At 51.7% G+C, this 25838-nt stretch overlaps 1 protein-coding gene and 1 non-coding gene across 3 annotated transcripts; both read left to right on the top strand.

Moving 5' to 3' along the window:
• The first annotated feature begins 765 nt into the window (after positions 1-765).
• C3 (complement component 3) lies at positions 766-24935 on the top strand. Of its 2 annotated transcripts, NM_009778.3 has the most exons (41): positions 766-946; positions 2020-2209; positions 2571-2736; positions 2835-2905; positions 3592-3686; positions 3785-3867; positions 3959-4049; positions 4156-4258; positions 4489-4615; positions 4724-4839; positions 4925-5071; positions 5572-5781; positions 5907-6113; positions 6551-6706; positions 6884-7013; positions 7508-7579; positions 7729-7929; positions 8700-8808; positions 9277-9362; positions 9962-10104; positions 10231-10443; positions 11570-11636; positions 11731-11817; positions 12970-13173; positions 13713-13788; positions 14067-14226; positions 15038-15136; positions 16141-16297; positions 17167-17330; positions 18579-18737; positions 19254-19313; positions 19401-19491; positions 19612-19663; positions 21283-21370; positions 21479-21568; positions 22607-22712; positions 23157-23246; positions 23522-23605; positions 24352-24435; positions 24516-24651; positions 24748-24935. In NM_009778.3, exons 1-41 carry the CDS (start codon positions 867-869, stop codon positions 24887-24889), a joined length of 4992 nt encoding a protein of 1663 aa, NP_033908.2. In that variant the 5' UTR covers positions 766-866; the 3' UTR covers positions 24890-24935. The 2 variants fall into 2 exon arrangements, with proteins under 2 accessions (NP_033908.2, XP_011244560.1); XM_011246258.2 differs by lacking the exons at positions 766-946; positions 2020-2209; positions 2571-2736; ... (12 more) ...; positions 7508-7579; positions 7729-7929 and adding an exon at positions 7937-8005 and having other exon boundaries at positions 24748-24929.
• Positions 11674-11730, top strand: Mir6978 (microRNA 6978). Its single transcript, NR_105944.1, has one exon. It is a non-coding gene; the product is annotated as a microRNA 6978 (primary transcript).
• Positions 24936-25838: the final 903 nt, after the last annotated feature.

Below are 25838 nucleotides of genomic sequence, written 5' to 3'. Positions count from 1 at the left end.
GCAAGCATGCCCCCCGGAGGGCGAACTTCTAGGCAGCCTTCAAAACCAAAGCTTAACTGTCCCACTGCCAAGAAACCGTCCCAGATCCTCAAAAAACCAGAATTCTTTCCCACTTCAGAAAATGCTCCACAGAGCTGGGACTCTGGGCTGGGACATGCCCTCACCCCTTATCCTCCTCATAGGAAAGACTTGGATTATAAATGCATAAGTAGGGCTTGGGTAATGCCCAGCAACTGAGGAGGTAGAGGTAGGAGTTCAGAACTGTTTAGCACAGTGGTCTCCACCTTCCTGAACCTGCCACCCTTCCATGTTGTGCTGACCTCCAATCATAAAATTATTTCATTGCTACTTCACAACTCTAATTTTGCTACTGTTCTGAATTGTAAGGTAAATACTGATACGCAGGATATATAATGCAATGCCAAATGTGTCTCGACCCACTGATTTAGCAAGACCTTGGGGGTAGGGAGAACCAGCCATCCAGAAGTGCTGGGTTACTGGGACCCAGCTAAGTGTGGGAGGAGGTCACTCTAGACTTCAATGGTCTCTGGTGTAACCAAGTACAACAGGGACCAGCCCAGGTTCAGCATCTGGCCTTGACCCCAAGAAAAGCCTGAGCCAAGCAGGTACTTTCAAGCTCCAGGGTAATGGAAATGTGCCTAGGGTTACTCACCCCAAGGCTTGTTGCCCCAGGTTTGTGAAAAAGCTTAGGAAACTATGTTGCGAAATTTTGGGCAGTCCCTGGTGCAGGAACAGGGAGGGACCAGAGAGGAGAGCCATATAAAGAGCCAGCGGCTACAGCCCCAGCTCGCCTCTGCCCACCCCTGCCCCTTACCCCTTCATTCCTTCCACCTTTTTCCTTCACTATGGGACCAGCTTCAGGGTCCCAGCTACTAGTGCTACTGCTGCTGTTGGCCAGCTCCCCATTAGCTCTGGGGATCCCCATGTAAGTAGTTACCTTTTGGGGGTGCAGTTTCTTATACAATTTAGGAGTCACCTAGGTGAGTCACCTAGGAGTCACCCACTTGGGGGGAGACAGGGATGTTAAGAATTTGTGCTGGGGGCTGGAGGATGGCTCAGTGGGTATGAAGTCTTGCTGCATGGACATAAGGACCTTAACTCAAACTCCCAGCACCCACAGAAAAGCCAGGAGTGGCCTCCAGAGCCTGTAACCCCACACTGTGGGGCTGGAGACCAGATACTGGGGCTTGCTGACTGCCAGCCCAGTGCCAGGTTCAGAGAGAGATGTTGACTCAAGGTGTGGGGAGGGAGGGGCATAGAACAGGACACCGGACATCTTCCTGTGACGTGACATACATACATACATACATACATACATACATACATACATACATACATACATACAAACAGAGAGAAAGAGAGAGAATGTGAGTGTTTGGGTTGTCTTATGTTCATAGAACTCAGGTATTGTAGCATTGGTGTGCCTACTTATGAAGAAGAAGGTCTATAGATTTATGGTGTCTGTGATGTCTTGTGGTTTAGGCAATGGTAAGTTTTAAGATGTGAGGACTGGAGGGTTGTTGGGGTCTATAGCCCTTGTGTGGACTGTCAAAAGCCAAGCTCAGCATTGGGCCTGATTACATGGACCTGTCATCCTGTCCACTCTGGAAGCCCAGGCAGGAAGTGTACACATTCCAGCCAAGCCTGGGCTACAGAGTGAGTTCAGGGCTAGCCTGAACAACTTAGTGAGATGCTGTTTCCAAACAGAAAAGTGAGGAGAGGCTGAGGTATAGCTTAGTGGTAGAGAGAGCACTTTCTCAGTACAAGCAAAGTCCTTATGGCTGGTACCCAGTGCTGAAGCCAGGAAAAGACAGCTTCTAGTGGCTAAGGGAAAGTGGGCTGTGGTTTGGTACCTTCTTGTGTGGGGAGGACGTGGATCCAGGCATCTGCTCCAGCACTGAGAACTAGAACACGCTAGAACTAGGGACTGGGCCAGCCAGAGTGAGGGCTGAAGTCTCAGGCCTTGAGGTGACATCTGCTCCCACACCCCACGGTCAGGTATTCCATCATTACTCCCAATGTCCTACGGCTGGAGAGCGAAGAGACCATCGTACTGGAGGCCCACGATGCTCAGGGTGACATCCCAGTCACAGTCACTGTGCAAGACTTCCTAAAGAGGCAAGTGCTGACCAGTGAGAAGACAGTGTTGACAGGAGCCAGTGGACATCTGAGAAGCGTCTCCATCAAGGTGGGCAAGGAACTGGAACTACAGTCAGCCGTAGCCCCTTCCGGTCCGGCCTGGGTCCCTCAGGCTGCCTCCTATAGCCTCCTCGGAGCTCCTCCCTTCTGAGTCCCTCCCCTCTGACGCCCCTGCCGTCTGGGTCCCTCTCGTTTGATCTCCTCCCCTCTGAGTCCCCTACCCTTTGAGACCCTCTGCTCTGAGCCCCTTCCCTCTGAGATTCCTCCTCTCAGTCCCTCTCCTCTTGAGTCTCTTCCTCCTTGAGCCCCTCCTGTCTGAGGGGAGATGACAGAGAGGAGGCCCAGGGGGATCTAGGGGATGCTTTCTGGGCACCACTCCCTGACACAGACTCCTGACATCCCACGCATAGATTCCAGCCAGTAAGGAATTCAACTCAGATAAGGAGGGGCACAAGTACGTGACAGTGGTGGCAAACTTCGGGGAAACGGTGGTGGAGAAAGCAGTGATGGTAAGCTTCCAGAGTGGGTACCTCTTCATCCAGACAGACAAGACCATCTACACCCCTGGCTCCACTGGTAAGTGCTGTGGGAGGCTGCTCCCACTGAGGCTGGAAGGGCCTCCCAGAGCCTAAGGTCTAAGGGGACTCTCTGTGTGTCTCCCTCACATCCTCCAGTCTTATATCGGATCTTCACTGTGGACAACAACCTACTGCCCGTGGGCAAGACAGTCGTCATCCTCATTGAGGTACCAGCTGCTGAGTTTCCCAGAGATGGATACCCTCCTCTCTGAGTCCCCTCCCCTCCAAGTCCCCTCCCCTTTGAGACCCTCTCCTCTGAGACTCAGTCCTCTGAGGTGGTCCATGAGCAAATGGCTATACATAACGATCACTGCAGAGACCTAGGAAGACCCATAGAGTGAGGCATCCAACTCCAGGGAAACCCCCTGAACTTGAGTTGCCCTATCTGAAGTTTGGGAAGAATTACTGGTAACTCAGTCCACTTTGCCCAGTAGAGGGCCCCTGTTAAAACCCTAGTGGAGTTCCCTCCTTTCTCTCCCTACAACCCTCTGTGGCTCCCACTTCTGTAGAGTCAAAGTCTTCCTTGCCAGGCACAAGGTCCTGCTCACCCTGCCTAGTTCCCTCCCAGCCTTCCTCCTCCTTGCACCCTGTGCTCCAAACTCACACACATCATAGCCCTCATCGTTTAAACACCCAGGCTTTTGCTGCATTAATTATGTCCTAAACATAAAAGGAAATGCACAGAGAGGTTGAGCTATTTACCTGAGAACACAGAGCTTCTAAGTGGCACAGTAGGGATTTGAACCTAGGCTGAGTTACCCAGGTCTGTGTTCTTAACTCCTGCCTCAGTGAACAAGAGATGGGGTGGTTGTGACTCTAAAGAGCTGCTTTGTCCCTTATGCTTTCTTTACAGACCCCCGATGGCATTCCTGTCAAGAGAGACATTCTGTCTTCCAACAACCAACACGGCATCTTGCCTTTGTCTTGGAACATTCCTGAACTGGTCAAGTAAATCTGAGCCTCCAAAAAACGGGATTCCCCCGTCCGGGGGGAGAGATGGGGGAGAGGCTCTTGGAGGCTCTGCCACATTCCTCATCTTCTTGCAGCATGGGGCAGTGGAAGATCCGAGCCTTTTACGAACATGCGCCGAAGCAGATCTTCTCCGCAGAGTTTGAGGTGAAGGAATACGGTAAGTCTTGGGGCATCCAGCAGGTGAGGCCCTTGTGCTTATGCTGCCCTGGCAGCCATGCCAACACCATCGTCTTCATACCCCATCCTAGTGCTGCCCAGTTTTGAGGTCCGGGTGGAGCCCACAGAGACATTTTATTACATCGATGACCCAAATGGCCTGGAAGTTTCCATCATAGCCAAGTGAGGATGGGGGTGACGCATGGGGGGGGGGCGTTGACGCATGGGGGGCGTGTCTTCAGCCACACCCAGAGAAGTCTCCAGGACCCCAAGTCTCCTTGTCTCTCAGGTTCCTGTACGGGAAAAACGTGGACGGGACAGCCTTCGTGATTTTTGGGGTCCAGGATGGCGATAAGAAGATTTCTCTGGCCCACTCCCTCACGCGCGTAGTGGTACTTTCTCACCCCTTGGAATGAGAGCTTAGAATGGCAGCCTCTCCCTGCTCCCTCCCCCGCCCCCCGACCACGCCCCATCATCACTCCAGAGCCCATCCCACCTCTTAGTGCCCCTACCAGTCACTCACCTTGCTGAACCAGGCCACCCATTCTGAGCTCCTCCCCTTCTTAGCCTCCTTTATCTTGGGGACCTTTTCCCCTCCCTCATGCTCTCCTATCCTCTGCAGATTGAGGATGGTGTGGGGGATGCAGTGCTGACCCGGAAGGTGCTGATGGAGGGGGTACGGCCTTCCAACGCCGACGCCCTGGTGGGGAAGTCCCTGTATGTCTCCGTCACTGTCATCCTGCACTCAGGTGAGGCTTGCTTTGACTAAGGGGTGGCAAGGCTAGTCTGAGCGAGGAGGCTGGGCTCTGAAGGGCTTTTGGGAAGCCTGCCTTCACTGCTTCCATCCGTTTCCTCAGGTAGTGACATGGTAGAGGCAGAGCGCAGTGGGATCCCGATTGTCACTTCCCCGTACCAGATCCACTTCACCAAGACACCCAAATTCTTCAAGCCAGCCATGCCCTTTGACCTCATGGTAAGAGCCAGGGCTAATCCCAACTTCCATCTTCCGTCACTCTGACCACACTGCCTGACCCTTGTCCACCTGACTCTGTCCACAGGTGTTCGTGACCAACCCCGATGGCTCTCCGGCCAGCAAAGTGCTGGTGGTCACTCAGGGATCTAATGCAAAGGCTCTCACCCAAGATGATGGCGTGGCCAAGCTAAGCATCAACACACCCAACAGCCGCCAACCCCTGACCATCACAGTGAGTGCCTAGAGCTCCAACCCTGGTCTCCACGGTCAGGGAAGCACAGAGCTCTGCTGTTTTCATGACACCTCCGTGGTCCACCCAGAGGATCCCACATTGCTGTAATAAAACACCTGGCAAAAGCCACTTAAGGAAGGAATGTATACCACAGCTCACAGTGGGAGGTGACTGTCCTGCGTGGCTGGCAGGCACAGCAGCAGGAGCATACGGCATCTTTTTCACACCCTACCAGCAAAGATGAATGAGCACTGAGTGTTTAGTTCACTTCCTCCTTTTTATTCAGTCCAGTCCATTATCTCAGGGGAGAACCGTGCCACCCACACGTTCAACCTAATCTAAAACCCCCCTCACCGGCATGGCCAGCGCTCATCGCCTGACTGATTTTAGACACTATCAAGCTGTCCAGCAGTATTAACCATCACAGACCCTGTTGTGAGCACCCCAACCTGGGCAGCTCTGGGAACCACCGTGCCTCTCTCTCTGGATTCCTCACCTAGGTCCGCACCAAGAAGGACACTCTCCCAGAATCACGGCAGGCCACCAAGACAATGGAGGCCCATCCCTACAGCACTATGCACAACTCCAACAACTACCTACACTTGTCAGTGTCACGAATGGAGCTCAAGCCGGGGGACAACCTCAATGTCAACTTCCACCTGCGCACAGACCCAGGCCATGAGGCCAAGATCCGATACTACACCTACCTGGTCCGTGACCATCAGGGGCCTCAGCTCCTCCAGTACCCCAGGGATTCATGCCCAGCCCTGGGGTCTCCTGTACCCATTCTACCTAGCCCTGTCCTGGTTCTTATGCTAGCCCATCATCCCTCCAGGTTATGAACAAGGGGAAGCTCCTGAAGGCAGGCCGCCAGGTTCGGGAGCCTGGCCAGGACCTGGTGGTCTTGTCCCTGCCCATCACTCCAGAGTTTATTCCTTCATTTCGCCTGGTGGCTTACTACACCCTGATTGGAGCTAGTGGCCAGAGGGAGGTGGTGGCTGACTCTGTGTGGGTGGATGTGAAGGATTCCTGTATTGGCACGGTGAGTCTCTCTCTCTCTCTCTCTCTCTCTCTCTCTCTCTCTCTCTCTCTCTCTCTTTCTTTCTCTCTCTCTCTTTCTCTCCCTACCCCCTTTCCTTTTTTAAAGACAGAGTCTCTCCATGCAGCTCTGACTGTCCTGAAAATTCAATATGTAGACTAGCCTAGGCTGGGCTCACAGACTCACAGACTTCTGCCTGCTTTTGTCTCCCCCCACCCACCCACGCCATTTGCAACCCCTCTTTTTCTCTTCTCTGTCCATATTCTCTCTCCTCACCTCTCTCATTCGCTTATCTCTTCTCCCCCACTGTCTCTTTGCCCTCCCCTTTTATCCTCCCTTATGTTCTCTCTGCCTCCTTTCTCTTCCCTCCCTTCCTCTTTCCCTCTGTGGGTTTTCTGGGATTAACCCTTCCCTGTCTTACTTCTCCATCCTCTCTATAGCTGGTGGTGAAGGGTGACCCAAGAGATAACCATCTCGCACCTGGGCAACAAACGACACTCAGGATTGAAGGAAACCAGGGGGCCCGAGTGGGGCTAGTGGCTGTGGACAAGGGAGTGTTTGTGCTGAACAAGAAGAACAAACTCACACAGAGCAAGGTAAGTGCTTGCATCTCTCAGCCCAACCTGGAGTGTGGTGGATGCTAGAAGCTGAGTCTGTCAAGGGCTGAATGTTAGGGTAAGGAGGGGCAGGGACGGCTGGGTTGAGCTTGATGACGGGTTGGTGGTGGGCCTTTTTCTATCCCCTCCATCCACCCCATACCACCTCACTTGCAGATCTGGGATGTGGTAGAGAAGGCAGACATTGGCTGCACCCCAGGCAGTGGGAAGAACTATGCTGGTGTCTTCATGGATGCAGGCCTGGCCTTCAAGACAAGCCAAGGACTGCAGACTGAACAGAGAGCAGGTGAGAAAAGAGACTGGGGAGGACACAAGGAGGGACATGCTTCCAAACCTAGATGCCCATAGAAGAACAGAACCCTGAGACCAGGAGATTGAATCTCTGCCCTTCCTCCATCAGCAACACCTGCCCATCCCTGTGCGAGAGCTTCTATGTGAGTGAGTGCATGTGTATGTGAGTGCATTTTGTGTGTGTGTGAGTGCATTGTGTGTGTGTGTGTGTGTGTGTGTGTATGTGTGTGTGTGTGCGCGCACACACATACACATTTCTGTATGTGGAGGTCAAAAGACAACTTGTACCACTCCATTCTCACCTTCCAACTTGTGGGTCTTGGAGATCAAACTCAGGACATCTGGATTAGCAGCAAGCTCCTTTACCCCATAAGCCGTCTCACCGCTTTTATTGTTGCTTCTTGAACCTCAGTCTATTCCACTACCAAAAGGGTGCAACCATCACACCCCAGCCTTACCCTGTCACTCCTGTCTCTCTCTCCCCCTCAGATCTTGAGTGCACCAAGCCAGCAGCCCGCCGCCGTCGCTCAGTACAGTTGATGGAAAGAAGGATGGACAAAGGTTAGGAATCCTCTACTGACCCACATCTCCATGCATCACCCACACTCCTCCCATAGGAGGAGGAGGGCGTTGCCTTCCTTGTCTCCCTGAAGTCTGGTCTGATGATGTCCTGATGGCTAAGGCTGACATCAGGTCTGGGCCTCCCACAGCTGGTCAGTACACTGACAAGGGTCTTCGGAAGTGTTGTGAGGATGGTATGCGGGATATCCCTATGAGATACAGCTGCCAGCGCCGGGCACGCCTCATCACCCAGGGCGAGAACTGCATAAAGGCCTTCATAGACTGCTGCAACCACATCACCAAGCTGCGTGAACAACACAGAAGAGACCACGTGCTGGGCCTGGCCAGGAGTGAGTGGTGGCTTGTAGGGTGACACTCAGGTGGGGATGGGGGAACACAACTGCCCAGTGCTGGGCCTGGCCAGGAGTGAATGGTGGCTTGTAGGGTGACACTCGGGTGGGGTGGGGGGACACAACTGCCCAGTGCTGGACCTGGCCAGGAATGAGTGGTGGCTTGTAGGGTGACACTCGGGTGGGGGTGGGGGAGCACAACTGCCCAGTGATGGGTGGCTGCACCTGTTTGCTAGAAGAGTGGCCCAAAGACTGTGCCCCCAACCTTGTCCCCTGGGAGGCTAGAAGGAGGAGGATGGAGGCCAGCTGGGCAGTGTGTGAGGAAAGAGTGAGGGAGAGAGCCTAGGGCTTTTCTCATACTGGACATTGGCTTTCCTGCACCTATAGTCCCATCCCACAAAGCAATACATCTTCAACAAAATGAAGATAAATTCTCCTACAATCACTCCACACTGAAGCTAGGTGTGGTCGCACATGCCTGTCATTTTAGCACTCAGGAGGCTGAGGTAGAAGGGTTGCTGCAGGTCCCAGGCCAGCATGGACTACCTAACAAGTTCCCGACCAGTTTGGATGATGCTCGTCTTGATAGCAATACATCTGTAGAACATGATTTTTAGTTTTTAGTTCCTAGGTGGAGAGAGGAAATCCCCACAGACCAGCGTGTCTGGAGCTGGTAGAAAACCATCACACTGGTGAATGCATTTACGCAGCTCAGAAATGTTTGCAAGGGAGCCACCTGCAGACTTTTCCAAAAGTCTCCCTACCCTCAGGTGAATTGGAGGAAGACATAATTCCAGAAGAAGATATTATCTCTAGAAGCCACTTCCCACAGAGCTGGTTGTGGACCATAGAAGAGTTGAAAGAACCAGAGAAAAATGGGTATGGCTCTCCGATCAGTGAAAATGGTGCTGGCCACTAAGACTCACCACTGACCCCACATGGTGGAAGGAGAGAACAAACTCCCCACAATTGCCCTCTGACTTTCACACGAAGGTTCTGGCAGAAAGGTGCCACCCACACTTAAACATACACAGTAAATACATTTTTTAAAGGGTTTGGGGGGGGGGGATGAGGCCGGGACACTCCCCATTCTACATCCTTGCCTGAGGGCAGAAGGCATCCTCCCAGACCTGCTCATTTGCATGTAATTTGCATGGAGCTGCCAACTTCCTGACTCCTCTGGATTCATCCCTGAGGGCTGATGGGCTGAACTAGCAAAGCCACAGGTGCAACCCAGAGCTCCTATCTAACTTGCGCCCCCCCGCCCGAGGGCCGTGCACCTCAGCGCCCTCTCCACCTTGATAGATCTTACCACTAATTTAATTTTTAAACTTCTGTCCCACCCAGAATCTCTACGAAGGTCATGAACATCTTTCTCAAAGATTCCATCACCACCTGGGAGATTCTGGCAGTGAGCTTGTCAGACAAGAAAGGTACAGGAGGGGCTGGGGAAGATGGCTCAGCAGTGAAGAGTTTGCCCTGAGCTCCATCTGCAGAACCAGCATAGAAAGCAGGGAGTCATCGTGCCTGCTTGCCATCCCCAGTGCTGGGGGGAATCCCTGGGGCTTCCTGGCCAGCCAGCCTAGCCAAGCAACTCCCTGCAGCTCCAGGGGATCTGATGCCCTCTTCTGGCCTCTGTGGGCACTGCACTGAGATGCACACAAACGCGGAGACTCGTGTGTGTGTGTGTGTGTGTGTGTGTGTGTGTGTGTGTGTGTGTGTGGTGTGCACATAGCTAAAATTAAATATGGTAGAGAAGCAATTGAAGACAACACTCAGGGTCAACCTTTGGCCTCCACATGCGTGTGCACCCATGCACACATGCGCACATGTAAACTCATGAAGTCAGACACAACTGGCTGCGACACCATCGCCTCTAGGATCTGCCAATCACATGTGCATGTTTAGTCTTCACCTTTCTGCAGATAGGATCAGCCATGGACAGCTAGGGAACTTGAACCAGAAGCCTGCCTTTGCCTCCCTGCACAGCCCTCGCACCCTGGATCCTTCACACTCTTCTTTCTGCCGACAGGGATCTGTGTGGCAGACCCCTATGAGATCAGAGTGATGCAGGACTTCTTCATTGACCTGCGGCTGCCCTACTCTGTAGTGCGCAACGAACAGGTGGAGATCAGAGCTGTGCTCTTCAACTACCGTGAACAGGAGGAACTTAAGGTGGGAGCAAGTCATAGTTGAAAGGGCCACCAGGACCCATGAACCCACCCTCACGTGTCCTGTCCCCTCCCTCACTTGCCCCAGCTCCTCCCTCACACACCTGCCCTGTCCCTCCCTCCCCTGCAGGTGAGGGTGGAACTGTTGCATAATCCAGCCTTCTGCAGCATGGCCACCGCCAAGAATCGCTACTTCCAGACCATCAAAATCCCTCCCAAGTCCTCGGTGGCTGTACCGTATGTCATTGTCCCCTTGAAGATCGGCCAACAAGAGGTGGAGGTCAAGGCTGCTGTCTTCAATCACTTCATCAGTGATGGTGTCAAGAAGACACTGAAGGTCGTGGTGAGTCCTCGGGGCATCTGCTGCCTCTAGCCTTCAGATCTCCCTGCTGTTGACCTGGGCTCTGAGACAGCAAGGATTGTCTTAGGGCCCAGATGTTACAGAAACTTAGAACTGGCTAGGCTTCAGAAGAGAGTGCTCAATTAGTTCATGCAAAGTTCCAGGCTCCCTCTCCAGCACTTTGTAAGCCAGGTATAAGGTGTGCCCTGGGATCCCAGCACTTGGGAGGTGTGGGGCAGGAGGATCATGAATTTGAGAATAGCAGGGGTAACTTAATAAGACCCTGTCTCAAGTCTTTTTAAAAAGTAAAAAGGGCCCAGGGAGATGGCTCAGCCGGCAACATGACTGCTGTACAAGCGTGTCAACCTGAGCTCAGAGCCATAGGAAGTGGCTCACCAACCAGTCACCCTAGCTGAATTGGGTACTCCAGATGAATCAAGAGACTCTGTCTCAAAAGAAGTGGAGAGGGATTGAAGAAGACATATGGCACTGACATTTTCACACACCTGCATTCACACTCACACTTGCACACACTCTCATACATGTGCACACTCATACATTTATGCACATATGTATATATACCCACACATACACACACATGCACATCTTGAACACAGGCACACACTCTCTCACACACATACACAAACCCGCACATGTATACCTCACACTCACATAATGCACACTCATGCCCTCACATTCGCACACGCATGCACACTGACACACACACTTGCACATACATACAGGTGTGCATAATCACACACACATGCACACATGCATGGACACTCACATACACCCATGCACACATACTCATACATACACAAACATGCACACTACACACTCACATACACTCATGCACTCACACTCACACATGTACACTTGCACAAACACACTCATACACATGCAAATATGCACACACACATATAAATACACACATGCACACATACACATGAGTATAAGGTAGGCATTTGTATCACCTTCTCCTTAGAAGAAGTTGAGACATAGAGAGGTTAAGTAACTGGTCTCCAGTCATACAGGCAGAGAGGCAGGGGCCTTTGGAAGGACTTTCTCTGAAGAGTACCCTGCTGACCATCTGTGTATCTGTTGTCATTTTATCCACCACCCTCCACAGCCAGAAGGAATGAGAATCAACAAAACTGTGGCCATCCATACACTGGACCCAGAGAAGCTCGGTCAAGGTGAGGCAGGCAGAGAGGGCAAGGTGGGGTAGGGTACAAAGGAAGGGGTGAGAGAGAAGCTGGTGCCATCCACGGCTTCACTCTCACCCTGCAGGGGGAGTGCAGAAGGTGGATGTGCCTGCCGCAGACCTTAGCGACCAAGTGCCAGACACAGACTCTGAGACCAGAATTATCCTGCAAGGTAAGATGGCCTCTTCCCTGCCATGCAGGGGTCAGGGTAGCTGGGAGCCAGAAGTTAACTGAGCTCCATCTCATGGGCTGAGGGTGAGGAGAGAAGAGAATAAGGAAAGGGAGCGGGGGAAGACCCTGGTCCAGGATGCCCAGATTCAAATCAATTTCAAGTTGATTAACCTGGGACTCATTTGTTAACATACTGGCACCCTGTGCCTCAGTTTCCCCCTATGAAAAATGAGGGCAATGATACGATGCTGTTTTAGTCACTGTTCTATTGTGAAGTGACACCATGACCAAGGCAACTCTTATTAAAGGATACATTTAATGGGGGCTGGCTTATAGTTTCAGAGGCTTCACCCATGAGTACCATGGCAGGAAGCAAACAGACATGGTGGTGGAGCGGTAGCTGAGAGCTTTATATCTTGATCCGCAGGTAGCAGGCAGAGAAAGAAAGAGATTGGGCCTAGAGTGGGCTTTTGAACCCTCAAAGCCTGTCCCAGTGACACACCTCCTCCAACATGGACACAGCTTCTGTTCCTTCCCAAACATAGTTTGGCTAACTGGTGATCAAGCACTGGAATATATAAGCCTATGGAGACCACTCTCATTCAAACACCACAGACAGTCTCTGCCTTGTTTGCTGTGGGAGTTGAGCCATAGTGCCTCAGACCCCCCTGATCCACACACACACACACTTCATCTGGAACAATACGCTGTGGGCTTGCCTGCAGGAGCTTCCTGCAGAAGTCAGTTCAGCAAACAGCACTTACTGGTAAAGAGATTAAATAAGAAGCCACACACATGTCAAGAGCAAATGTTCTGCTACTCTTGACTGGATCCAGGGACATCAAGGGGACATCACACCCCTCAGACAAGCACGCATAGAGAGCTAGTGACAGTGCCTCACTAAAAAGGTGGTTTGAGGATTATTTGAGATTCTGTGTGGAGTTCTCCAATGGACATGAGCAATGAACTGTAAGCCTGTGTCTGTGACTATGGCCATTATTTTATCTAAAGGTGAAATTAAGTGCCCAAGGGTACAACCTTCCCCAAACCCACACAGGACCTCCACACACACCCTCCTGCAGCCACCAAGCCCTAGGCTTCCTCTGGTCAGAGACTGTCTTTGAACAAGCCTTTCCTCCACCCTCCGCTGCAGGGAGCCCGGTGGTTCAGATGGCTGAAGATGCTGTGGACGGGGAGCGGCTGAAACACCTGATCGTGACCCCCGCAGGCTGTGGGGAACAGAACATGATTGGCATGACACCAACAGTCATTGCGGTACACTACCTGGACCAGACCGAACAGTGGGAGAAGTTCGGCATAGAGAAGAGGCAAGAGGCCCTGGAGCTCATCAAGAAAGGTGGGGCCTGAGCTAGAGCTCCCCAAACTCACCCACTCATCCTTCCCAGACCCCCCCCCCATTCCCGATCTTCAAAGCTGCACCCTTTCTCCTGAGGCCTTACGCCTCCTCAATCTCCTCCCAAGCCTCACCCCTCTTTCCAAGGCCATGTCTCTCCTCCAAGCCCCTCCCCTCTCCTTTCTTCAGAGATGGCTCACCTGTCTGATCCCTGGACCCAACCCGAGTCCTCTTTTTAGGATCCATGCCCTACTTGAGCCTTCCTCCCTCTCTGTAGACTTGTTCCACCCCATGCAGCACCCTTGTCCTCCCTCTCCTCAGTGAGCCCTCCCACATGGCTCTGCCCTTCCTCTCTCAGCCTTTCCCTTCAAGCCTTCCTTTAACACCCCTCCCTCCCAGGATCCTTGTCCTGTCCTCTTTGAACCCTCGTCCCACCTCACATAGATAGCATCCTTATCCTGCCCTGGGTCTCCCACTGCCTATCCTGGTCAGCCCAGCCCACAGTCCACCCCTCCTTTGGTGACCCTGTCTGTTCCCCACAGGGTACACCCAGCAGCTGGCCTTCAAACAGCCCAGCTCTGCCTATGCTGCCTTCAACAACCGGCCCCCCAGCACCTGGTAAGCGGGTGGTCAGCTCTGTCCCCTCTGCCTCAACATCCACGTGAGCAAAGCCTGATTCCCCACCAGTGGTGGTCTGGCCTCTCTCTGTCAAGGCTGCAGGGACTGAATGAGCCTTAGAGTCCTTTAAGCACCAGCTTTATGCGGCTTTGAAATTAAAAATCCATAACTGAGGGCTCTGGCACCAGCCCTCTCTGGTCATTGGTGGGTGAAGATGTCAATCTATCTACTAAAACCAATCGAGTCTCAGCTGGTGTTCCTATAACTCCCGCCCCCAGGCTGACAGCCTACGTGGTCAAGGTCTTCTCTCTAGCTGCCAACCTCATCGCCATCGACTCTCACGTCCTGTGTGGGGCTGTTAAATGGTTGATTCTGGAGAAACAGAAGCCGGATGGTGTCTTTCAGGAGGATGGGCCCGTGATTCACCAAGAAATGATTGTAAGAGACAGGCAAATTCCAGAAAGAGAAGGGTAGAGGGTCCCAGGAGGGACAGGAGAGAGTACTGCCCCCATCTACTTGCTCAGTTGGAGGTGCAGGGTGGGGAGGAGGTGAATAAAATTGTAAAACGCTGGAAGCATTCCAAGAATCCAGAGGCTGACAGACCCAGCCATGAGGGGTACATGGATGGTATTCTGTGTACCAACAGAGATCAGAGGTCAGCCTTGGGTGTCAGTCCTCAAGGGCCACCACCTTTTTTGGGGGAGGGGGGTCCTCATTGTCATGAAGCTCACCAAGAAAGCTAGGTTGGCCAGTCCCTGAGTCCCAGCATCTGCCTGTCTCTGCCTACCCAGTGCTGGGGTTACAAGCACATGCCATCATACACAGATTTTTTTTTTTAATGTGGGCTCTGAAACATTAAACTCAGGTCCCCGGGCTTGAGCCATTTCCCCAGCCCCTGCTAACTGCTTTGACTTGTGATATTTACCATTTTCTCTGGGCCTCTCAGGAGGTAGCCCCATCATAAGTCAAGGAGCAGTTCTCTGAGCAGCTGAGCCCCTCGTCCTTCCTCCCTGTTGGACAAGAAGCCCTGTGAGGGCTAGAACCCATGTCTGCTTTTCCTCGGCCTTTGTACCAGGGACAGCAGTGCTAAGGGGACCCTAATAACAGAGAACGAGCAAACCATTCAATTGATTCACACTAGAGAGTTTGATCCCCCTGGGTGAGGAGCTGAGCCCGGACTTCAGATTCTTCAGGGTGCTCGATAGCCGAGTGGGGACAAAGAAAGACCTGCTTCTGCTCCTGTTCACAGGGTGGCTTCCGGAACGCCAAGGAGGCAGATGTGTCACTCACAGCCTTCGTCCTCATCGCACTGCAGGAAGCCAGGGACATCTGTGAGGGGCAGGTCAATGTGAGTGTCCTCTCAACCCTCCATCCTGTCGCCCTCCCCAGCTGTGATCAAACACTCTGACCTAAAGCAGCTTAAGGGAGGAAAGGGTTTCTTTTGGGCTTATGGCTCCAGATCACAGACCACCCCTGAGGAGAGTCAAGGCAGAGACTCAAAGGCAGGTGTGTTTGCTGTTCCATACAGCTTTACCTCAGACTCATGGATATCATGAGGTAAGTCAGTGATATGGTATAAGAGATATGAGGAAGCCGGGGGACTTCAAGAGTCAAAGGCAGCCAAAGGGCCAAAAGGCCCACCCCAACATGGGTGATAAGCCACAAAAGCTGTACCTCTGGAGTCCCCTGCCCACCAGAGAGACTCCTCACCCTAGCAACTGCATGCTGCCTTAGTAAGCCATGTGGAGGGGCTCTGTGCATCTCAATCCTTTCCCGAGAGCCCCGAGCACTTGTGAGTTTCTGGAGCCTTCTGAGCCTTTGTCTAAGTCTCTCATTGTCTTCCTGAGTTTTATGAGTGTCCCTGCATCTTGGAGGGACTATTTCAACTTAGAGCACAGAGCCACACGTCCAAATTCAATGAATGAATTAATGACAAACCCATAGTCAAGATGGGATGGTGACAGCGACGGTGGAGGAAGATAGCGCACACAGGCTTAGACCGACATGCTGTGTTTGGCTTTTAGCTTATGCCCATTTGGGACATTTTATACCATCAATTTGTTCAGTGACATCCCCTGGGGGAGTAGTTATTTACACAACCATAATTCACCTTTGTTTTGAAGCAGGACTTAACTGCTCAAGAACCCACAATTACACACTCGGCTGTACATACCTAATGTACAGACTAAGCTAGACAACACATAAAAGTGTTCAACAAAAAGGTGCCATACAAGTGTCCCCGACAACCAGGGAACTCTTAAAACCAGGCACATCAAAGGTAAGGGAGCGCCAAAGGACAGCTACTATCCTGGTAGCCCAGAAGTCATGTGAGATCCTATCTCTCTCTCACAGAGCCTTCCTGGGAGCATCAACAAGGCAGGGGAGTATATTGAAGCCAGTTACATGAACCTGCAGAGACCATACACAGTGGCCATTGCTGGGTATGCCCTGGCCCTGATGAACAAACTGGAGGAACCTTACCTCGGCAAGTTTCTGAACACAGCCAAAGGTGAGAGATTGCCTCAAGGGGAAGGGGTGTGTGCATGGATGGGAAAGGGGTCACCTCAAGGGGAAGGGGTGTATGTGTGTGGGGGCTGAGGAGTCACCTCAAGGGAGGAGGAGTGTGGGAGGGTTGGGAGTCACCTCAAGGGGGAAGGGGTTTATGGGTGGTGGGTATTAAGGGGTGACCTCAAAGGGGTGCAAAGCTGGGGTGTGAGGGTGGGTTCTGGATACATACACTGAGCCAAGATGTGTGGCTCTCAGCTGAGAGGTGGGATGCCTGGCCCACACTGAGCTGCACTGGAGGCTTCTAAGGTATACTGACCCTTCCATGTAAATCACACAAGAGGCCTGCTGCATCTTCCATTCAACCATACACTGGGCCTCTGAGTCCAAGGGAGGAGAAAAGGTGGCTGAAGCTGATAGACTAGAAATGGTCTTGATTGCTTTTCCCGTTTCTGTTATAAAAGACCTCGATAGGAGCAACTCAAGGGAAGAAGGGCTCTGTTCAGCTCACAGGTCAAGGGTGCAATCCATTGTGGCAGGAAAAAAAATCAAGGCAGCGGGACCTAATCAGGAAGCAGAGAGATGGCCAACAAGCTCACTAGCGCTCTGTCCGCATTCGCCATCTTACACAGTCTGGTATCTCCACCCCAGGGAATAGCCATGCCCACCATCAAGATGGGTCTTCCACATCAGTTAACGCAGGATTAGTCCCCACTCACAGGGCCAGGGGATTGTCTTCCAGATGACCCAGATTGACAGAACTGAGCACCTGGACATTGAACATAATAAGCACAGCTACCTGGTCCTGGGAAAAGCTAGCTCCTAAGTCACGCCCAGGCTACATGACTGAGGGGGTGGGGTGTCTCTCTGCAGATCGGAACCGCTGGGAGGAGCCTGACCAGCAGCTCTACAACGTAGAGGCCACATCCTACGCCCTCCTGGCCCTGCTGCTGCTGAAAGACTTTGACTCTGTGCCCCCTGTAGTGCGCTGGCTCAATGAGCAAAGATACTACGGAGGCGGCTATGGCTCCACCCAGGCAAGTGGCCTCGAGCTCCAATGCTTACTTCCCATGTCTCCCAGGCATGCCAACTATTGTGCCTGAAAGTGTGGGGACTGCGGGATAGCTGAGAAACTAGAGCACATGCCTTGTTCCAGTAGATTATCTTCTTCATTCTACTTGGTTCCTAGGGTTCCCATACATGTTCTCATCAAAATGTTCTAGGTAACGTTCCATGTTTCTAAGCCCCCTAATGTCACACTAACTGGAGACTTGTAGGTCACATTTCTAGTTTCACCAGGCTCTTAATGCACACCCCCACTAGAAGGTTCTAGAACATGATCTCAGTTTGACTAGAGTAACAGTGTCCCATCTCTCACGTGTGGGCTTTAGATCATGTTCTCACTTTCATTTGCCTCCCAACGCCTCCTTGTCACTGAAGGGTTAATGATCACTTCCCTCATTCCAGGGGACCTCCCATGTCCCCCTCTCTCTTATGCGGGTTCTAGATCATGTTCTCTATTCCACCGGGCTCTCAAATGTCACCCTCTCCCCCCTCAGGGTGAGTTCTAGACCAAGTTCCCAGTTCCACCCAAGCCCTCGTTACCACCTTTTGTCATCTGTGTATTCTAAGGCATGTGGTTAGGGTGTGCCGGGGAGATGATGGTGAGTAGGTCCTACGTGAGGGCACTGCCTGGAGCCTCTTTCTCTAGGGCCCTCCAGGTGATGGTTTGGGCAAGTTAAGGCAAAACAAGCTCAGACTTCAGCCTGGTCTTTCTCATGGGCTGTCAATCACTTCTCAGCACTTGTTCCATCCTCCATCACTTTAGAGTTTGATTCCCTCCACACTCCAGCTTTATTCTCTTTCTTATGAAATGGTTCCAGACTAAGTTCTGGCCTCTTAAGCCCTAGTCTAATCCTCCTTCCTCTTGATGGGTCTAGATTTTCAGGTCTAAATAGTCTGACTTGTTTTCATCATTGGTAACTTCTGAACAAAAGCTCACCCCCTTGTAGGAGTCTAGACAGGTCTTCAATATTCAGTGACCTCCACTGCTCCCTTTACACATGGGTTCTAGACCACTGAATGACTTCTGGCCAGCCTTGGTCTGAGCTTCTCTCAACGGAGCTGTGGGTATCCACCCCCTTCCACCTACATTGCTACATTCTCCAGAATGGTCTCTGTGTGCTGCTGCCGCCATAATTCTGACCTATACATCATCATCTCCCCAGGACACCCTAACCGCCAGGTAGAATGCAAAGCTAACCATCCTATTCCACCGGTTCTAGGCTACCTTCATGGTATTCCAAGCCTTGGCCCAATATCAAACAGATGTCCCTGACCATAAGGACTTGAACATGGATGTGTCCTTCCACCTCCCCAGCCGTAGCTCTGCAACCACGTTTCGCCTGCTCTGGGAAAATGGCAACCTCCTGCGATCGGAAGAGGTACAGCCTTACCCTCCCCCCCCCATCCCCCCCCCCCCCCGCCTCGTTTTCAACCCTCTGTACCAGCCAGGGCTGCAGGAGGGAGGTCAGATAACTGTCAGGGCCCTCAGAGTCAGAGGAAGCTGGCCCCTGTGTATGTGTTTGTTTGTGTATAGGTGTGCTTGTGTGTGTGTGTGTGTGTGTGTGTGTGTGTGTGTGTGTGTGTGTGTGTGTATGTGTATGTGTGTGTGTGTAGACCAGAGGACAACTTTAAATGTCATTCCTCAGGCGCTGTCCATCTTGTTTGTCAAGGCAGAGTGTCTCACTGGCCTGAAATTCAAATAGAATAGGCTAGCTGGCCAGCAGGTCCCAAGGAGCCCCCTGTCTTTGTCTCCCCAGTGCTGGCCTATACCAAGTTTGCTTTGCATGGATTTTCAAGATAAAACCTATAAGTCAAACACCTTGTCTACTGTGCCATCCCCCTGGTCCCAAAGCTGGCTCTTAACACCCCCTCTTCTCTCTCCCAACTCTCTGCAGACCAAGCAAAATGAGGCCTTCTCTCTAACAGCCAAAGGAAAAGGCCGAGGCACATTGTCGGTAAGGAAGGGAACCCACATCCGCCACATCCACCACCTTCCCCTGTCCACCCCTTGCTCTCATGAGACTTTCTTCTCATCTCACCAGGTGGTGGCAGTGTATCATGCCAAACTCAAAAGCAAAGTCACCTGCAAGAAGTTTGACCTCAGGGTCAGCATAAGACCAGCCCCTGAGACAGGTAAGAGGAATAAAGATCCCTCCAGTACCTTCCAGCCCCACTCCTGTCCTACCGCCTGCACTCCTCCTGAATCAGGACCCAAAGGCACCTCCTCCCATCTTTCTGTTTCTATGTTTGTAGCCAAGAAGCCCGAGGAAGCCAAGAATACCATGTTCCTTGAAATCTGCACCAAGTAAGGATCCTGATCCTTAGACTCGTTCTGTCTACTTGCCAGTCTGTGAACACTGATGGAGCATCTGCTGGGAACCAAGGCCAGGGTTACGGAGTGGGGAGTGGCCATGGTCATCTCAGGCAAAAGCTTCGAGACGACTCTCTTCCCAAGAGTGTCATAGTTCTTATATGACAGACACTCCCGGACGATATTTGTTGAAACAATTTTTGTGCCTTTATGTCCTTGCGGACAGGGTCTTCTGTACATTTTGGAGTGTGTTGAGATCTAAAAGCAGATGCTTTTTATTGGCTTGGTCTGAGATGGTAGGGATGCCTCATCTGCACGTGGAGAGGCTTCCAGGTGCTGCCCCTATGTGACTAATTGTCATGGTCTTCTCTATGGGGTGCTGTGCTCATGTGACAGGGACCTGGTCTGGAGTAAGTGACATTCCTACTGTCCTCAAGTCTGAGGGTCCAGGGTTTCTGAACCAAGTTTTCTGGCATGGTCCCCTGCTCCAGTTACTCTCCTTTAGAAAGCTTTCTTCATCGTGGGTGGTGTTGGGCCTGAGCCCATCTCCACCTCCTTCATTAACAACACTTCTTCATTCATGCTGGCAAGCTTGCATCCCTCTGACCACACAAGACATCTCTCACAAAACCCCAGGGTTATGTGAGACTCCCTCCATTTTCTCTCCTAAAGCATCATTGATGTTACGGTCAAAAAAAAAAATTGCCAGAGGAATTTTCATTTTTCTTATGTGTTTCCTCTTTCCACAATCATGCTTGTACGTGTGTGTGTGTGTGTGTGTGTGTGTGTGTGTGTGTGTGTGCGCGCGCGCATTTCTTCATGCCACAGCATACATGTGAAGGTCAGAGGACAACTGCAGAGGTTGGTTCTCTTTTCTGACACGTATGTTCTGGCAATTGAACTCAGGTTGTCAAGCATTGTGGTTAGAGCACCTGTACTCACTGAACCACCTCACTGGCCCTCCACCTTGTTCTTTTACAACTTGGCCTGGAATTTGCCAAGTATAGTAGACTAGCTGGGCAATGAGCCCAGAGTTCCTCCTGACTCCATGTCGCCAGGGCTGGAACTATGAACACGCACCAAAGAAATAGCTCAGTGGTTAATAGTGCTTGCCACCAGGGTGGATTTTTCATTCTTTACCTCATGGACAGTGGATGATCAACCCCAGGTCCTTATGCTTACACAGCAAGCACTTTACTGATTAAGCTGTCAAGTCGCCTGCCATGCCAGCCATCTACACTCCAAATGCCAGCCCTCCACACTGCTGTGGTTTAGTTTAGTTTAGTTTAGTTTTAGGTTTTGGTTAGGTTTTATTTTGTTTGAGACACCGTTTTGCTTCGTAACCTAGGCTAGCCTGTGTCAACTTACTAAGTAGCTCAGGCTAGTCTCAGCTCACAGTCTTCCCTCCCAGGTGCCGAGACAGCAGCATGAACTGCCATGCTTGGCTGCATCTACTTATATTACTTTCAGACAAGTGTTTTCCAAACCAAACCCTTCTTCAATGCTGGGTGGAAAGCAGGAGCCTGGGTCCTGATGAGACCCCCTCATCCAAGCACTGGCCCTGAGTGCTATGCCCATCCTGAAAGCTGACAACCTTTTCCTGACATGTGCAGGTACTTGGGAGATGTGGACGCCACTATGTCCATCCTGGACATCTCCATGATGACTGGCTTTGCTCCAGACACAAAGGACCTGGAACTGGTAAGGAGACTTGAGTCTGGGGCCTAGGGAAGGAGCCTGAGGTCTGGAAGAGGCTTTGAGGAGGGAGGGAGGGATTTTTTTTTTTTAACCAGCTCTGCTCTTCCCTAGCTGGCCTCTGGAGTAGATAGATACATCTCCAAGTACGAGATGAACAAAGCCTTCTCCAACAAGAACACCCTCATCATCTACCTAGAAAAGGTAAGCCCTGTCCCCAGGGAAGCTTCTGTGCCTCCTTTCCCCTCCTTGTCTGGGTTTCTCTCTCCATCTTCATATCCAGCTCACGTTAGCCCCAGGCTTGGGAACACAGGATCTGTGCTATGAGGGGATAGGAGAAAGTTTGTAATATAAAGTGACCAATCATCCCCTCCCCCCTCTAGTCTAGCGCTCCATGATCAAACAGGAACCCAAACTCCTTCCACCTTGTGGCTCTGGAATCTCTAGGATCTTGGAGTTTTTAGCCATAGCCTAAGCAAAGTGCATGGGTTAGTCTGATTGTGAATGCCAGGGTCTCTCAGTGTAGCCTGAACTGGTCCCAAACTTACAATCCTCCTGCCTCATGAGTGTTGAGAATTATAGAGATATACCTGAGTGTTGGAATTATAGAGATATACCTGGCTATATGTGATGCTCTCATGAGCACAGTCATAGTGCCCTTCATTTTGTTCTAACAGAATACCTGAGGCAGCAGAGTTTACAAAGAGAGTTATTTAGCCCAAACTTTTGGGGGAAAAAATGGCTCGGGACTGGTTGATCCCACTGTCTATCCTCTAGGAGGTGGCAGGTGGCAGGCATTGTGGCAGGAGGAGCACACAAAAGAAAGGCCACACCCAGGAAACCAGACCAACCATCACAGCAACAAATCTACTCTGCTAAGACCTGGCCTTCTCCTCCCAAAACGGTCGTTAATCCCCTATAACCTTAAAGGCACTGTCTACTTAACATTTTCCAGGCTGTGGCCTAAATGAAGAGAAATCCCATCCAAACAACAGCAGGTAGACAGTGATCTGCTGGCGAGAGCTTATTCACCTGAATGCCCCTAAATCAGGGGGACTCTGGAAACAGTCTGGCTCCAAGCACGGTAGAAAAGGAAGATAGATTTAACGACTGCTCATTCGTTTTCCCACGCCACCTAGAACCTGCCTGGTCCCTCAGTTTCTCTACCATGGCTTCAAATGCCAGGAGTGTGTCCTGGGGTCCCTCTGTGACACCTACTGACCAGCCCAATCCTTCCCTCAGATTTCACACACCGAAGAAGACTGCCTGACCTTCAAAGTTCACCAGTACTTTAATGTGGGACTTATCCAGCCCGGGTCGGTCAAGGTCTACTCCTATTACAACCTCGGTGAGCAGCCAGGGCACGGCGTGGGGACTGAGCCCTCCTGGCATCCAAAGACCCTGGGGATCAGAGTATCAGAGACCTTTAATAGCACCAGAGGATCCTGAGGCATCCATACGCTGAGCTTCTTAGAGTCCTAGGATTTGGAGAGTCAGAAAACTCACGGTCCATCGACTAGCAGAGATCTAGAGGCAGGGAGGGCCTTAACATCTCAGGGACGTAGAATTTGACATCTGAGGGTTCCAGGACTCTAGGTAGAGGTTTCAAGAGACCGTGGTCTGAAAGAACCAAAGATCGGAAAGCCTAAGGTTTGGGTACCACTAGGTCTGAGGTTGGGGACTTTGCATCTCAGGGCTGAGGGGACTCACTCACTGTGCATTTCCTAGCAGGAGTGGTCTTTCAGGTGGAGCCCCCTGCCCTCTGACCTCCTCCTACCTCTTCTCCCCACAGAGGAATCATGCACCCGGTTCTATCATCCAGAGAAGGACGATGGGATGCTCAGCAAGCTGTGCCACAGTGAAATGTGCCGGTGTGCTGAAGGTGGGCGCTAGGAGGCTGTGAGGGATGGGCCCAGACAGGACACACCCACAGAGATGCTCCACCCCCATGGGGGAGGGAGGACCTGGGAGTGGGTACTAAGGGGGTCCCAGACAGGACACACCCACACAGCCGCTCCACTCCTGTGAGGAGGGAAGGACTTGAAACCATACCCAGGGGACATGGAGTAGGATAGGTGTTCCCTCTAGAACCAGCCCCGACCCAGAAAGTGAGTTTGGGGGGGCTACTCAAGAGCCTGTGTGCACCCCACCCTGCAGAGAACTGCTTCATGCAACAGTCACAGGAGAAGATCAACCTGAATGTCCGGCTAGACAAGGCTTGTGAGCCCGGAGTCGACTATGGTGAGTATGGCTGCTGCTAGCTGTCAGACCCTGTGGATGTGACAGTAGCAGTGTCACACCCAGTGGGGAACAACAGTGGTGGTGCTTGTGTCCCTGTCAGGCTGTGGTTGCATGTGACTGTTGTGTAGAGGACATGTGTAGATATATAGTGAAGGGGTGGTCTGTGTTGTGTGATGGAGTTTTTTGGGTTTTTTTTGTTTGTTTGTTTGTTTGTTTTGTTTTGGCAGATACTCACACCAGTTAGGGCACTGATCACCCAGGTCCAGCTTACTGAACCAGCCAGTTACTAGGGTCACCCATAAGAGCTAGGGTGAGTGGTTCCTTGCAGTAGCGTAAAGACTGTGGATGATAGCTCTGTTCATATGGCTCTGGATACCCAGGCATGGGCTCCCAGATCTGATCCCCCAGCACCTACATAAAGAGCTCAGCATGACAGCACATGTCCTGAACCCAACCACAGGTGAGGCAGAGGCAGTCGGTTCTCAGGCCAGCAAGCCTAGGCACACCAGTGAGGTTGAAGTTTTGATAAGACCCTGTGACTGAGCCCGTGAGTGTGAACGTGGCAGTGGGATGGCCTGGTTGTGTGTGTCCCTGGGAGGGGACAGACTGACAGCAGCTCTGACTCAGCATTATCTCTGCTTGTAGGCGTGGGAGGGGGTGTCACATAGTCAGGTGCATCTATCTGCTGGTGAGGGCCCCATGACCGACCCTGCTCAAAACCCTCTCTGCCCCTTCCCCCACCACAGTGTACAAGACCGAGCTAACCAACATAGAGCTGTTGGATGATTTTGATGAGTACACCATGACCATCCAGCAGGTCATCAAGTCAGGTACCCAGCCCTCTTGACTTCCTGCCTCCCCAGACCAACTGCCTTGGCTGGGACTCAACCTCCTCTTCCCTGCCCCGCAGGCTCAGATGAGGTGCAGGCAGGGCAGCAACGCAAGTTCATCAGCCACATCAAGTGCAGAAACGCCCTGAAGCTGCAGAAAGGGAAGAAGTACCTCATGTGGGGCCTCTCCTCTGACCTCTGGGGAGAAAAGCCCAAGTAAGTGCCCACCCTGCATGTCGGTATGCCTGCCCCTCTGGCCCCACCCACTGACCCCAGGAACCTGCTCTTAACTGCAAGCTCTTCCTTCCTCAGCACCAGCTACATCATTGGGAAGGACACGTGGGTGGAGCACTGGCCTGAGGCAGAAGAATGCCAGGATCAGAAGTACCAGAAACAGTGCGAAGAACTTGGGGCATTCACAGAATCTATGGTGGTTTATGGTTGTCCCAACTGACTACAGCCCAGCCCTCTAATAAAGCTTCAGTTGTATTTCACCCATCTTTCAGTGTTTGGTTTGTTTGTTTGCTTGCTTGCTTGCTTGTTTGTTTGTTCTGATTGAGACAGTTTCTCTGTGTAACCCTGGCTGTCCTGGACTTTGCTCTATAGACCAGGCTGGCCTCGCCTTTGCCTCATGAGTATGGGGATTAAAGGCATACACCACCACAGCAGACACTTTGTATTTTTAAATTTATTTTATCTTTAATATATGTACTAATTTCATGTATGTCTACATGAGTTCATATTGCCACATGATTATAGGTGCTCTCAGAGGCCAGGAGAGGAAGCTGGAGCTACAGATTGCTGTGAGCTGCCCAAAGGGGAGCTGGGAACCAAACCTAGGATGTCTACAAGTGTTCTTTACTGCTGAGCCACCATTCCATCCCCAGTAATTTACCAAAATTCTGTCTGTGTCTGTGTTCAGTACACATGGAGGCCAGAAGAGGGCTTTGGATCTCCTGGAACTGGAATTACAGGTGAGCTGCAAAATTATAGATGCTGGGAACTGACCCTGGGGCCTTTGCAAGAACGGTATGTGTTCTTAACCAACATACCTTTCTGTAGGGGGAGGAGCTATTACTAAAATCTGGTTCCCTAATTGGTTCTTGATTTGATCAATAAAGAAGGCTGGGGGAAGGGTAAAGGTGAGACTTCCGGGTTCCAGGGGAGAAAAAAGGGGACTCAAGAAAGGAGAGAGGGGCTTTTGCAGCCATGCACTGAAACAAGAAGAAAGCAGCAGTCATGTAAGATCTTAGGGAAATTAGAACCGGGGGCCCTCCGCCACCGGTGGAGGCTGGCTGATGTAGACCAGCTGATACAAGTTAGCTGGTAAGTTTTGGGGAGCAATTGTGCTACCTGACAAATTCTAAAATAATAAAACCGTCTAGTGTTTTCATTCCACAGAG

Source organism: Mus musculus, chromosome 17 (assembly GCF_000001635.26).
Source record: "Mus musculus strain C57BL/6J chromosome 17, GRCm38.p6 C57BL/6J".
NCBI classification, from domain to species: Eukaryota; Metazoa; Chordata; class Mammalia; order Rodentia; family Muridae; genus Mus; species Mus musculus.
The sequence above is the reverse complement of the archived record's forward strand: the minus strand, read 5'-3'. Positions and strand labels throughout refer to the sequence as shown.

Bases quoted from the DNA above. Each gene is read 5' to 3' on its own strand.
- C3 (NM_009778.3), top strand. From the start codon at position 867: ATGGGACCAGCTTCAGGGTCCCAGCTACTAGTGCTACTGCTGCTGTTG. The intron at 4,259-4,488 runs GTACTTTCTCAC...TATCCTCTGCAG, and splicing joins ACTCCCTCACGCGCGTAGTG to ATTGAGGATGGTGTGGGGGA. The intron at 17,331-18,578 runs GCAAGTGGCCTC...CACCGGTTCTAG, and splicing joins GCGGCTATGGCTCCACCCAG to GCTACCTTCATGGTATTCCA.